Raw genomic sequence first — 12,670 nt, 5'->3', positions numbered from 1 at the left:
TCTACAAAAGTAGGACAGGAGCTAGAGCCATCAGCTATCAAATTCCTCTGTTATGGAACCGCCTCCCTACCTCGGTTTGGGAGGCAGACCCCCTGTCATTATTTAAAAGTAGGCTGAAAAAGTTCCTTTTTGATGAAGCATATAGGGGGTGTGGCTCAGGCTGCGTAGTCATTTTGCTGTAGGCCTAGACTGCTGAAGATTCATCACGACACACTGACTCCTCCCTGCTCCTCCTCCTTTCTGACCCTCTCCCTGCTCCTCCTCCTTTCTGACCCTCTCCCTGCTCCTCCTACTTTCTGACCCTCTCTCTCTTAATCATCACTACTGAGCTCCTCTCTCTGCACTCCTGTCAGAGTTATTCTCCAGATACATTGTGAGAACACAAAGACACAGGCAGACAAAATTTAACTTTTATACTGTACTAGAGACACCAGTAGACCCAGCGCAGTGTGCTCCAGGTTGCTGGCATCTTTTGCAGTGTTTTATTGAATAGTTCAATTAGGCGGTTACATGTTTTGCGCATAGATCATCTAACAAGAAAATCATCACAGGTGTAATAGGAACCTCCAGTTATATGTGATTGATTAAGTATGATATATGTGAGTGATTTACTATGAAATAATGAAATAATAATGAAGCAATGATAATGGAGAATGAATTCTTCCATCATTTCCACCCTATTTCTCGTTGCTAAATGTCTAATTCTCAGATCCAACTTTACATCATTGCCTGCTCAGGATTTCTGTAAACATAATACTTGTAGTGGAAGAGTTTTTCTTGGTCACCAATGATTTTATAAACAGAAGAACACAGAGGATTAACGCAAATATTAATAGCAATATGAAGGTAATTGGCATTGGTATCTTCAACAAGATGCTTCCACATGATCCAAATGTTAATCAATGAAAGGCGTCAAAATTTTTAACCACAAAATCCTGCATATGTGTATCCATCAGTGTCCATCACCTGCAAATGTACAAGTGCAACAAGAGTCATTGAGAGCAAAACAAAAACACCTCCACTTTCTCAATCAATTTGAAAGAGATATGTCATGACAATGGCTAAAAAGACATCAAAAGCAAATCAAAATGGGATTGGTATATTACATACCACATAACTTCTTCATAAAATTAAAATGGCAATCTCGACATTTTGGTCTTGTTTTTTATTTGTGAAAAGATTATCATTACAGCAAGAAAGAGTTTGCTTTAGCTACTATGGAATAATTTTTGTCATTTCAAATATCAAGTTTAATGCATTTATTTGAATCAGTTATATTTTAAGTATTTCAAAGTAAACGTAGTTATATTTAAATTGTTTAAAAGAAGCACTTTCTTTTAACTTTTTATATGCAATTTCCTCCGGGATTAATATAGTATCTATCTATCTATCTATCTAATACAGTTTGCCTAAATAAGGAATTAGGCTTTTTTATCATATATTTTAAATAATGATATGATAATGATAATAATGATGATAATGATATGCTTTTGATTTCAAAAAATGGGATGGCATTGAAAAATGCCATTATCATTTTATAATTTCTCATGTTGTTATTGTCTTTGTGTTACATAGAAATGTTAAACCATTTTTTCACTTAAAATAAAATTAAATAAATGCAAACTAAATAATTTAATTTCAACTTTTCCTCAATTCAGGCATACACATTGATAAAATTGTGAAAATATATTGTGGACCTCAATTTTTAGCTTTATGAAACCTTTTTATAACTTCATCATGATATCCTTAAAATTTCAGTTCACATTTCACTACAACCCGTACAAAGACTGATTCTCACTCAACATTACTGTTGCCCAGGTGATGTTTCTATTTTCTCCTGTCTGTGTGCATTCGTTCAAGGTTCTCCAGCTGTGGAAACCCCATAGAGCATAGCTGGGAACATTAGAAAGAAAGGTCAGACTAGGTTGCCACTGCAGGTGTTGCTAGTTCAACATACATTTCTTCGCCTAGAGTGTTGTTCCTTCGCAAGGCTGGATCTTCAGGAGGACAACAGAGAGCAGACAAGTGCTGGAAAAATAAGAAAAGTTTTATTTTATTTCTGTCTTTCTATTTTATATGCTATATTGATCCCCGAAGGGAAATTAGTTTCATTTATACATCACATTTCAACAAGTCAATTTAAAGTGCTTTACAAAATATGCCATCCATCTATTAATCTTCATCCAGTCATCTAAAGTTGAGTCGGGGGGGGGGGGGCGGCAGCTTCAACAGGGAACCCCAAACTTCCCTCTCCCTGGCCACATCAACTACCTGTCTGGGAGATCCCAAGGTGTTCCCAAGTCAGTGTTTAGACATAATCCCTCCAGCTGGTCCTGGGTCTGCCCCGAGGTCTCCTCGTGCCAGGATTATATCCCTAGGGAGTTCACAGCATCTGGTGGCATCGGCACCAGATGCTGTGAACTAGACCAGTGAGTGCTGTAGGTCACAGGCCGATGATTCTTACAGAAACACATCATCTGCAACAAGCAGCAATGCAATCCTCAGCTCACCAAACTGTAAGAACTCCTCACCACGACTACGCCTCGATATCTTGTCTATGAAAATCACCAACAGAATTGGTGACAAGGCGTAGCCCTGGAGAAGGCCAATAGCCACTTGGAACAAGTCCGTCTTACTGCCGAGAACTTGAATACAACTCTCACTTTAGGCTGACTTTATACCCCTCACCCCGTATTCCCACAGTATGTCCCTGAGGACCCGATCGTATGCTTTTTCCAAGTCCACCAATTAAATGTATACGAGGTAGATGAGCATACTCCAAAACCCCCTCCAGGATCCCTGCAAGAGTAAAGAAATGGTCCATTGTTCCATGACCAAGACGGAATACACATTGTTTCCCAGGGAGGGTGAGGAGTTTGATGTCCCTGTAGTTGGCACACTACGAGTCCCACCCTAGTCTGCCACTCTTTCATTACTGTCTCAGACTTCCATGCAATGTTAAAGTGAACAGTAATGGATAGATTCACGTATTTTCACTGATGGGTAGACTAATCCAGCAGAATTTGATTCAATGTGATTGTTACTCAGTTGGTACCAGTAAATAATTATCACACTAAATATGTACAGAGTCTACTCACCATAACAACTGGGAGGACACTAAATAAGATATAATGATGAAATAAAGTATTGATGATACTTTAGAGGTGCCACGAGTCATCTAAAAACACTTACCTCTGTGGACGTCTTTACTGACACAATGATCTTTCCAGCTGCCCACAGCGGCACCATGAGAACAGACGACAGCATCATGATCCATCCCAGTGCATACGCCCAGTCTGGGTAAATGTACCAGTCATTAAACTGGAGGTGTTTGTAGTCAACCAGGTACAGGATGAAGGAAATCTGTTAATCATGGAAAGAAACAAAAGTTTGAAAATCCCTGAATTATTTGGTCACATTATAACCAGCTGTAATCCGTGAGCAGTGCTAATTGGCTTCTGATTATTTTATGTTAATACATATATTGCTCAGCAACATTTCAACATTGACAAAAAGGTTTTGAACAAGGGTAACATCCTAACTTGTGATTGATGTTATTTTTCTTTATTCACTTGGATAGTTTGATCCGTGATTGATGGAGTTGTGTGGGTTTCATAACCTGACAAATTAAAAGGATTTATAACATAGTAACAAGGAAACTTTTTTCTGTCCCACTGTTGTTTGTAACGTGAGTAATAAATTCAGTTATTCCATATTAAGGAGTAGTAACATTTATGCAACATTACATTGAGTTCATGTATTTATTACGTTTGGCCCTTTGAGGACAGCCCTTATGCAGATGTGGCCCTCGGTGAAAATGTATTTGACACCCCTGCTTTAAGTGGACCCAGCTACTGCATAAAAAGTTAACATCTTCAGGGAATTAACATGTGCTCAACAGTTTATGATAGAGTATTTCTGTTTAACATCCTGTTTTTTCAGCTAAAATTGCAATAGTGACAACCTCTAAATCACAACCCCTGCTAATAAGAACTCCCATTTTATCCCCCATTAACACAGTCATTAACCTCCATTATAAGATGTCGAACTGTTCAATGCAATCCCAACCAGTACATTCAGAGAACCGGTCACTGAACATAATGACCACGCTTTACTTCTAACAGGGCTGTTGGAGACAGTCCATTAACACCATGGTTGAGTAATGGGCAGAATAATTCCTAAAATCATGGCTCAGTAGAGTATATCTACAACATGGACGGTTCTGGTCATATTTCAGGGTAAATTATCTATTTTTTGAGAAAGGTAAACAATGTAGCAGAGAAAACAGAAAAAAAGGTCATTTGATCTAACGTTACAAACATGTCGGGAGAAAATGAGAAGCCACAGATCATAGGAAAGTCATCCTTTTCACAATGTTTTTAAGAAAATGTAACATAATAATTATAAATATATTATCATCGTTACCAGTTAGAAGGCTGGGGTTTCCAACAGGCAAAAAAACTCTGCCATTCTTAAGGTCTGGACTTGTTTTTCAGAAATCAGCTGAAGTTTATTAGAACTTGTTGATATTGTTGATAATTCTTAGTTAATGGTTAAGGAAGTACAATAAAATGTGGATCCAGAGACCCTGAAATCTGTTTCAGTATGTCTCTGTTTTCCAGTGATCTTCTTAGACAGTCTTGACTGAACTCTCAAACGCTTTGACTCTTCCTTTCCGTCGTTATGTTCACACACACACACACACACACACACACACACACACACACACACACACACACACACACACACACACACACACACACACACACACACACACACACACACACACACACACACACACACAGAGATGGTGTGGGGCGGCAGTGGCTCAGTGGTAGAGTGTATGCCCAATGATCAGACACCGGCAGTTCAGTTGCTGTTCCCGCCAGCCATTCTCAGAGTGTGAGCTGACAGTGGGAGTTGTGTACAGTTCACCTCCCGGTTAATGCTAAGATGCCCTTGAGCAAGGCACCATCCCCTTTCAAGCTCAACTGGGGCGCACCACAAGGTCGCTGCCCGTCACTCTGCCTCCCCCTATATCGTACTAACTTGCATGCTTACAGGCCGCTAGTGTGGTATGTGTGTTTCAGGGGCCTGTACAAGAATTTGTATGCATGTCTAACATATATATGTATATACAGTATGTACTGTATAGAATGAGAAGATAATTACCCCGTTGGGACCAATATAGTCATGTTTAATCTTTAATTTTTAATCTTTAATGGTGAAGTGATGGGCAGCCACATAGCAGATCCCTTGGAACAGTTTTTCTCAAGGGCACCTCAACAATGCTCAGGTCCTTGAGGACTGATCCACCTAAGTTGTATGTTTTTGGTGGTAGGTGGAGGCCGGAGACCCAGTGAGAGTCCATGCAGACATGGGGAGAACATGTAAGCCCAGAAAGGCCCCATGTGGAAAAAAACCAAGAACCCCTTTGTGGGGCAACAGCAGGACCCACAGTGCCACTTTTATTGATGTAATAAGACAATACAATAAGGTTTTCATTGAAAGTCTTTCTGACTCACCAGTGACAGCAGAGGAATGATATATTTCCAACACAGTTTGAAGAAAACATTTGGTTTATGTCCTGTCATGTCCTCAATGATGTTAATAATGCGATCAGCACCTGGTGAAAATTCAACAACTGTACATAAACCCTGTTGTATGAGGCACATATTTATTATTATTAGAACAATACTGAAAATGTTCTAAATGTGGTGCGTGCACACACACAGACACACACACACACACACACACACACACACACACACACACATACACACACACACACACAAGCAGTGTTCATAGTGGGTTTGAAATCAAAACAGGGTCAGACGTCTGTGTGTTTAAAGACCAAAACTGACCACAGGACTGAGAACAGCCTGATGATGAACTGATAACAGCTTGACATCGGGTTAGATACCAGCTTTTAATGTTGGTCTCATATCTGATTCACTTATGGTTTTTGGCTCTTTACCGTGTTCAGCGTGCTACACAATTGGTTCAATATTCACAACTGCAATGTTGTAGAGATATAAATACAGTTGTGTGGTTGCGAGCCAACAAAAGAAAATCAAAACATTCTTGGTGTCAAGTGACGGTACTGCTGTGTCACAAGACATCTACAGAAAATTATGGAAAACACCTTCCCTTCTCATCTTGTAAGAGAATATTTTGAAAAGATACAACATTGTGACTAATTGAACTTACAAAGCAAGGCAGGTTTGGCACAAATCATGTCATGAAAAAAAAACTATATAAAACTATATTCACTGGTTTCTTTGTTTGCTTACCAAAACCCCAGGACAGCGCCAGACATTCACACAAAGCCAAGAAATAGAGACAAGCTCGGGTAGAGCCATAAAAATCAAGAAGATGGAAAATGTAAATCCCTCCCTGCAGCAGGGACAGATTTAAATTTAGAAACTTCGTGTGAGAATGATGGAAGTGATGCACTTTTTTGGAAATACTTTACTCACCTCAGCGACAAGCATCAGTTGAATGACGAAGGAGATTGAACAGATGAGTAAGACAAAGATTTCATTTCTTCCTTTTTTACGAAACAACTTTGGAAACAAGTCCGTTATTGAAGTGATCAAGCATTCGACCGTCACAAACTGAGATGGAATTTAAATAAAGCACTGATTAGGTATTTGATTAGGTATTAGGTATTTAAGGAACAGGTGATGTGTCATATAAAGAAAATGCAGTACATGCGTGTCAACGCTGAGGAAAAGGAGCATCAGGAAAAAACAGACAGTCCAGAACTGTGGCAGTGGCATCAGAGCTGTTGCTTGAGGGTAAGCTATGAAGGCTAGACCTGGACCTGTGGACAGGAAATGATCAAGAAATAGAATGTTTGTTTCTGGGTAGAGTATCTTAGTAAATGTTTTTATCTACCTGACTGAACCACTGTGTCAACAGTCACACCCTGAGCCTGAGCCATGAACCCAAGTACAGAGAAGATGACAAACCCAGCAACAAAACTGGTCCCACTGTTCAGCAGACAGATCCAGAAACAGTCCCTGGAGGTCACAAAAAGACAAAATTTTTCAATTTATTATATTTTTAAGTAGCTTGACACTTCAGGAATTGCGTGCTGTTGTTGTGTTGCCTGTCACCTGACATGGACTGCACAGATCCCCAAAAAACATGACTGAAATGTTTTGGAAAATTTATGTTGGCGTCTCCAAACTTAAAGACCGCAGCTCAAACAAAACTGGACTAAGAGACCGTGTTTTTTGTTGTTGTTTTTGTTTTTTTGTTGTTGTTCTGTCTGCATACTAATGGACTCTTGAGACAATATATATTCCGAATTTCTCACTTGCTTCAAGTGGGTTGTCTCAATTCTAAGACAAGTTGTTTCTCTTAAAACAAGCATGAGGCTAAGCCAAGCAAAAAACAACCAAAAACTCAGTCCATTCAGTCAGTCAGCAATTTCAGTCAGAACTGAAGACTCTAGGATGAGAGGTGAAACGTCTTTAACTAAACAACAGCAAGTTCAGTTGATTCTTCTTTGCTCTTCTTGATTGACCTCGACCTGGATGACTGACAACCTACCAGCTGTAGACTATTCCAGCACCACTGTTCCATGAAGTGGGGATGTCATAGTAATATCTGTGTTACGCTTACTTGTAGCAGTCATTGTTGTAGTCATTATAGCTGCCCAGAACAATTAGTGTCCCAGATGCCAGACTGTTAGAGAACATTATTTGAGCTCCTGCCTCTATCCAGACCTGTGATGTAAAAAAACAAAGGAATATGACTGGTTTAACAGTCATTGCAAGTACAGTATTAGGTATTAAAAAGACAAAGTATTCAGGAGGTCAAAATGAGGGGAATTTTTTCTTTCATATACTACAGTATATTTCATGATGCCATGACACTCAAGAACTGACCCCTGTACATTACTGCCTGGATTTTAGTCGTGCTAATGGTAGATACTAACGTCACATTTTGTTTTGTTTTGAAGTTTGCACATTTTTATTACCCTCTTGTGAATGCATCATTGCCAATGTGAGACCAAAATAATTATGTTAGCAGTGAAAGATATGTTATTTGAAACTGTATATTTAATTTTGCATATAAACAGTTTTGAAGACAGATGACTGAAGATTGAATTATACCAATTTTAACTTAATAATTCTTTAATTCAATCCTGGAAACAGATAAATTGTCCACCTCAAAGTTAGCCAGCCGGTTTATGTCTGGATACAGGTAGTAGTAGATCCCATCCAGAGCACCAGGTAGAGTGGCTCCTCTGATGAGCAGGATGAGGAGCATCACATAGGGGAAAGTGGCTGTGACGTATGCTACCTGAAATAAAAAGGAGTTTAATTAATTTTTTATAGGTCATTAATATTTCTTTTTATGTTTCCACTGGACCTTTCCAGATGATCTGACACTTTTCCAGATACTGAAGTAACAGAACACCCAGCAGACTAGAAGACACAAGGCCAGCTCCCATCTCACACTGCCCAGCTCCTCAATGCCTCCAGACATTCCCAACACCCGCCGTCTGGGGGGGGGTTAAAGAGGAACACAAGAGCGAGAGTCATGATTTCAAGATACATCTAGTGGTGGCAAAAAAGTCTTCTGTTGTGACTTCTACCAATGTTTTTTCTGGCCTCACTTTCAAAAATGTATTGAAGTGTTTTGATTGTTTCGTAGACGCAGAATTTAGATTTGCATTACGTGATCCTGTATTCTTTTAAATGTTCTTTACCATTGTGGCTTAAGGTAGTTATGTACGGTAATTTTAAATTCTATGTAATAATTCATGACTCATAGTCATACAGATGTACAAAGCCATCATCGTCCACCATGGTCCAAGTACATCAAGCTTCTGTTCTACAAGTCAGAAGAGAAAGTGTTTGTACAGAAGTATGTGATTTTATTCTGTGATGATGATTTTAAGTATTTAGATCACATCTACTGGCCCGGAACAGCATTTTGAATATTTTTTGTGGATCCCTGTGAGAAATATTGTTTCGATTTTGTTATCTCAATGTCTTCAATTGTGAATGGAAAACCATTTTGGTCATTTGAATGTGATTTCTTATTTACATTAGTTGAGTGGTAGAACTGGTAAATTGATAGTGCATTCTAGATCAGCTGGTTCTTCACCAGGACAGTGCATTACAGTGCCTGCAACAATTCTAATGTCACACTGAACACAAGTCTATCCCAGATCCACAAACACATAGACTGGGAGAGGAAATTCCATGACACTGACATTATCCTGTAGGGGTAAAAAGGATTACCCAAGTTACCCAAGTATCAAAGAAAAATGAGCACAGGTCTGGACCATGTTACACTCAAACATTACGTTTATTATTTTCAATCCGTGATTCCCACACACGCCCAATTACAAAACCCCCTCTCATACTGGTAACACAGACGACAGAGTTCTTCTACGAGATGTTCCTTTTATTATCTGCAGGGAAATTTAACAAGCTGCAGTCACCTGGAACCTGCGAGTATCCCTGCAGTTGGTGCTGCTACAGACATAAAATCATTCTGATGACATTATTGTTCAATAAATGAAACAAAAACAAAAAAAACTACTTGAACTTACTCCCAGAACTCAACTGCAGCGGAGGTAGTGTTCTTCACAGTGGTTCGATTTGTTGAGTTTGAGTCCAAAGGATCAAGACTCAAACAGTTAGCTGAGTTAGTGAACAAAAAAGTTAGAATTCATGTAAGAAATTAGTTAAAACAGATTGAAATTTAACATTCTGTTTACCTGTATTCCAGGAGTTCTCACAGCTGGCCCAGGGGAGCTGGGAGCTGAAGGAGTATATCAGGTAGAAGAGAGCCCAGGACTGAATTATAATGAAACTTAACTCAAACATTTTGAGGAGGATATGTCCATATCCAATTCCTGAAAAACAAATAAAAATCATAATTATCATAATTATCATAATTATGATGTGGCACCCAGAACAGTTCATTAGTTCACATTATGTTTAGAATTTTTTGTTTTGTTTTATTGGGTTGTGTCAGGAAGTGATGAGAGTGAGTGTGTGCAGATATGATAATTGGTGTTTATACAGAACAAACAATACGGAGCAAGTTTTTTCTCTGGGAGAAATGAAAAGAAATAACATGACACTGAGTAAAGTTCTGTCACTAAAAGCACCTGGATGAACTTTGCTATTATTGCACAAGTGTAAAACAAATATTTTGAAACATTAAATATGTCAGTGACTCACATTTTTATCTTTCCCTGAGGAAAAATACTGTAATTTTAATCACTGACATAAAATGAAGAACTAATTTATCCGTTAACAAAATACATATATGAGCATATTTGACAAATAATACATACTGGACTGATCAAACTTCACACATTATTTTACCACAATATGTATTAATATTATATTCTTAGTTTTATGGAAGAATTTTTAAAAAGTTGCTTGGTTAATTGATTAATTTATGCCATACTGATGAATTGGTTTAACACACACACTGTTTCTGACCTTGTGCCAGTGGACATAACTTCCTCCAGTAGGTTGCGAATCCTTCCTGGGTGTACTGACCAATGGACGTCTCCAGTAGGAACAGCGGTACCCCAAACAATAATGCAAATACGACATATGGTACCAAAAAGGCACCTAAACACATGTTTGACTGTGTTAATGACAGATTTCAGTGATGTACTTTGATAAAAACCACTATAAACATCTCAGATCATCACAAACGGAAAATGATTACACTCTACTCACCTCCACCATTCTTGTAGCACAGGTAAGGAAATTTCCACACGTTACCCAAACCGACAACATTTCCAGCAACAACCAGAAGATATTCTGTTTTACTGGCCCACTGTCCTCTGTCCTCAGCCCTCCTCTGCCTTTCCTCCTTTCTTTTTTGTCTGTTCATCTCTACTATAAGGTTCCAATGGGTGTCAGTGTTATTTTACCTGTACAGAGGAATTCCAACCACTGGCTTGACTTACCGTACTAAACAAAAAAGTCTTCCCTGAATTATGATAACACTGCCCCCAACGATATTCAGAAGTATTGCTCTAATTTTTTTTTTTTTAAATATTTCAACAAGCTTCCATAAAACAATTACTGGACTGAAGAAACAAGGAAGATCTGGACAAGGGGCTGTGTTTGTATAAAAATGACACACTCTTATTTACGATGAAGTTAAAAAGTCCTTAAAAGCATTTCAGTACTATTCTAGTACTACTACTACTACTACTACTACTACTACTACCACCACCAATAATGATAATAATAATAATACAGTAATAATACATTTTTAGTTATGTCATGTACAGCTCAAAATAATTACAAAGTTGAAGAGTAGCTTAAAAGCAAAATCCTTCATTACCCTCAGAACATCTGGGATGTTGTAACACTTGTGAAAACTCCAATATGAATGATGCTCTCTGAAGCTGAAGTCCTAAAATTATCATCTATTTAATTAATGAAAGTGTAAAGTGTTTAAAATGTTTGGCAGTATCAGGAAAATAAACACGTAAAATAAAGTGGGTCTACTACTTTATCCCCTGTGACCCATGAAAGTGGAAGAAACGAGTAAGGAGATGAATCAATGACACTTTATCCGTATATGTAATAAAACATCGGTGTGTCCTTCTAATTTTCAAGGACACCTTAGCTAGGTAGTTTATATCTGGATACAAGCAGCAGTAGGCAGATATAAACTGCTATCATAATGCAACACACGTGTCAAAGATTTCATGCACGGAAGAATGAACAGTAAATATGCATAATCATGTTTCCCTGCACAGTTAGATATTCATGAGTGATCAAACTTGCTGCTTCGGTCTTCCTTGTCTCATTCACCCTGAGACAACAGCCTGCAGCACATTGTCATCAAATGAAAATGTAATCATCTTAGCTCAGGTGAAAGTGAGACAGTAGTCAAGTGTACCAAATTGTCATTAACAGTTTTGAGTGTCAAAGTTTTCTTCTTGTGTGTGATTGTTAGTCAGTTTTTCCCTGCTTAGTGCCACAATGTGAAATGAATGTATGATCAGGTCAATGTACTGTAGTTCTCTTCCCCACGAAAGACAGAGGTCGGTTCAATAATAGGCTTTCAGTCCTTAGACTGGTGCATGTGAATTAACATGTGAAGGAACACTTAAAAAAACTATGACAAAATGCGAATACTAAATAGCACAAACGTTAAACAAAGACATCTCATGGAAATAATTACATTATTCTTTACCTCTTTTAGAAATAATGACATCATAACCTCCTGCACGCCACTTTCTCCCAGCAGAGGAGCTCCTTCAGCAGAAGATTGAAGTCACCGAGCTCCTCTACAGAGAGACAGAAAGGCTCCTTTGTGATTGGTTGATGATGAATATAGATATGACTTGCTCAGTTCCCAGTTCCTGTACATCTGCCCCTTATGTTTTTGGGTACTGCTGTTTTTGTCTGCTTAGTTCTGTCCCTAACTGCTGTACTGCTGATAAACGCCATTATTACACAGATATACGAAACATTGGAATCCTGAAATGTGTGTCCCTCTACCTTTAGGTGAAGACAGACTACTGGGTCCTGTCCTGATGGCTGTGTTGAGCCATGTGCTTGTGGAGTGGTTGTTTGGTTTCCCCTATGTAGACATCTGAGCATTCCTCACTGCATTCAACTGCATCTACCAGATTGCTCTTCTGACTGTGTGGTGTGGG

General features: G+C 38.6%; 1 protein-coding gene across 3 annotated transcripts; it reads right to left on the bottom strand.

Moving 5' to 3' along the window:
• Positions 1–485: 485 nt before the first annotated feature.
• Positions 486–12,322, bottom strand: LOC137608519 (sodium- and chloride-dependent GABA transporter 3-like). Of its 3 annotated transcripts, none has more exons than XM_068334965.1 (14): positions 10,482–10,721; positions 9,746–9,883; positions 9,578–9,668; positions 8,386–8,518; positions 8,182–8,316; positions 7,633–7,736; positions 6,901–7,025; positions 6,714–6,826; positions 6,480–6,617; positions 6,294–6,396; positions 5,526–5,626; positions 3,193–3,363; positions 1,958–2,028; positions 486–966 (listed from the first exon to the last, which is right to left on the bottom strand). In XM_068334965.1, exons 1-14 carry the CDS (start codon positions 10,624–10,626, stop codon positions 963–965), a joined length of 1,572 nt encoding a protein of 523 aa, XP_068191066.1. In that variant the 5' UTR covers positions 10,627–10,721; the 3' UTR covers positions 486–962. The 3 variants fall into 3 exon arrangements, with proteins under 3 accessions (XP_068191066.1, XP_068191067.1, XP_068191065.1); XM_068334966.1 differs by lacking the exon at positions 486–966 and adding an exon at positions 12,205–12,322 and having other exon boundaries at positions 1,782–2,028; positions 10,482–10,616; XM_068334964.1 differs by lacking the exon at positions 486–966 and having other exon boundaries at positions 1,782–2,028.
• Positions 12,323–12,670: the final 348 nt, after the last annotated feature.

This window comes from Antennarius striatus, chromosome 15 (genome assembly GCF_040054535.1).
Source record: "Antennarius striatus isolate MH-2024 chromosome 15, ASM4005453v1, whole genome shotgun sequence".
Classification (NCBI taxonomy): domain Eukaryota; kingdom Metazoa; phylum Chordata; class Actinopteri; order Lophiiformes; family Antennariidae; genus Antennarius; species Antennarius striatus.
This window is presented reverse-complemented; position numbering and strand designations above follow the sequence as displayed.

Excerpts from the sequence above, each read along its gene's own strand:
- LOC137608519 (XM_068334964.1), bottom strand. The coding sequence starts at position 10,626 with ATGTGTTTAGGTGCCTTTTTGGTACCATATGTCGTATTTGCATTATTG. Across the intron at positions 9,669-9,745 it reads TGAGAACTCCTGGAATACAG|CTAACTGTTTGAGTCTTGAT; the intron begins GTAAACAGAATG and ends TCACTAACTCAG. Across the intron at positions 3,364-5,525 it reads TCATTCCTCTGCTGTCACTG|ATTTCCTTCATCCTGTACCT; the intron begins GTGAGTCAGAAA and ends CATGATTAACAG.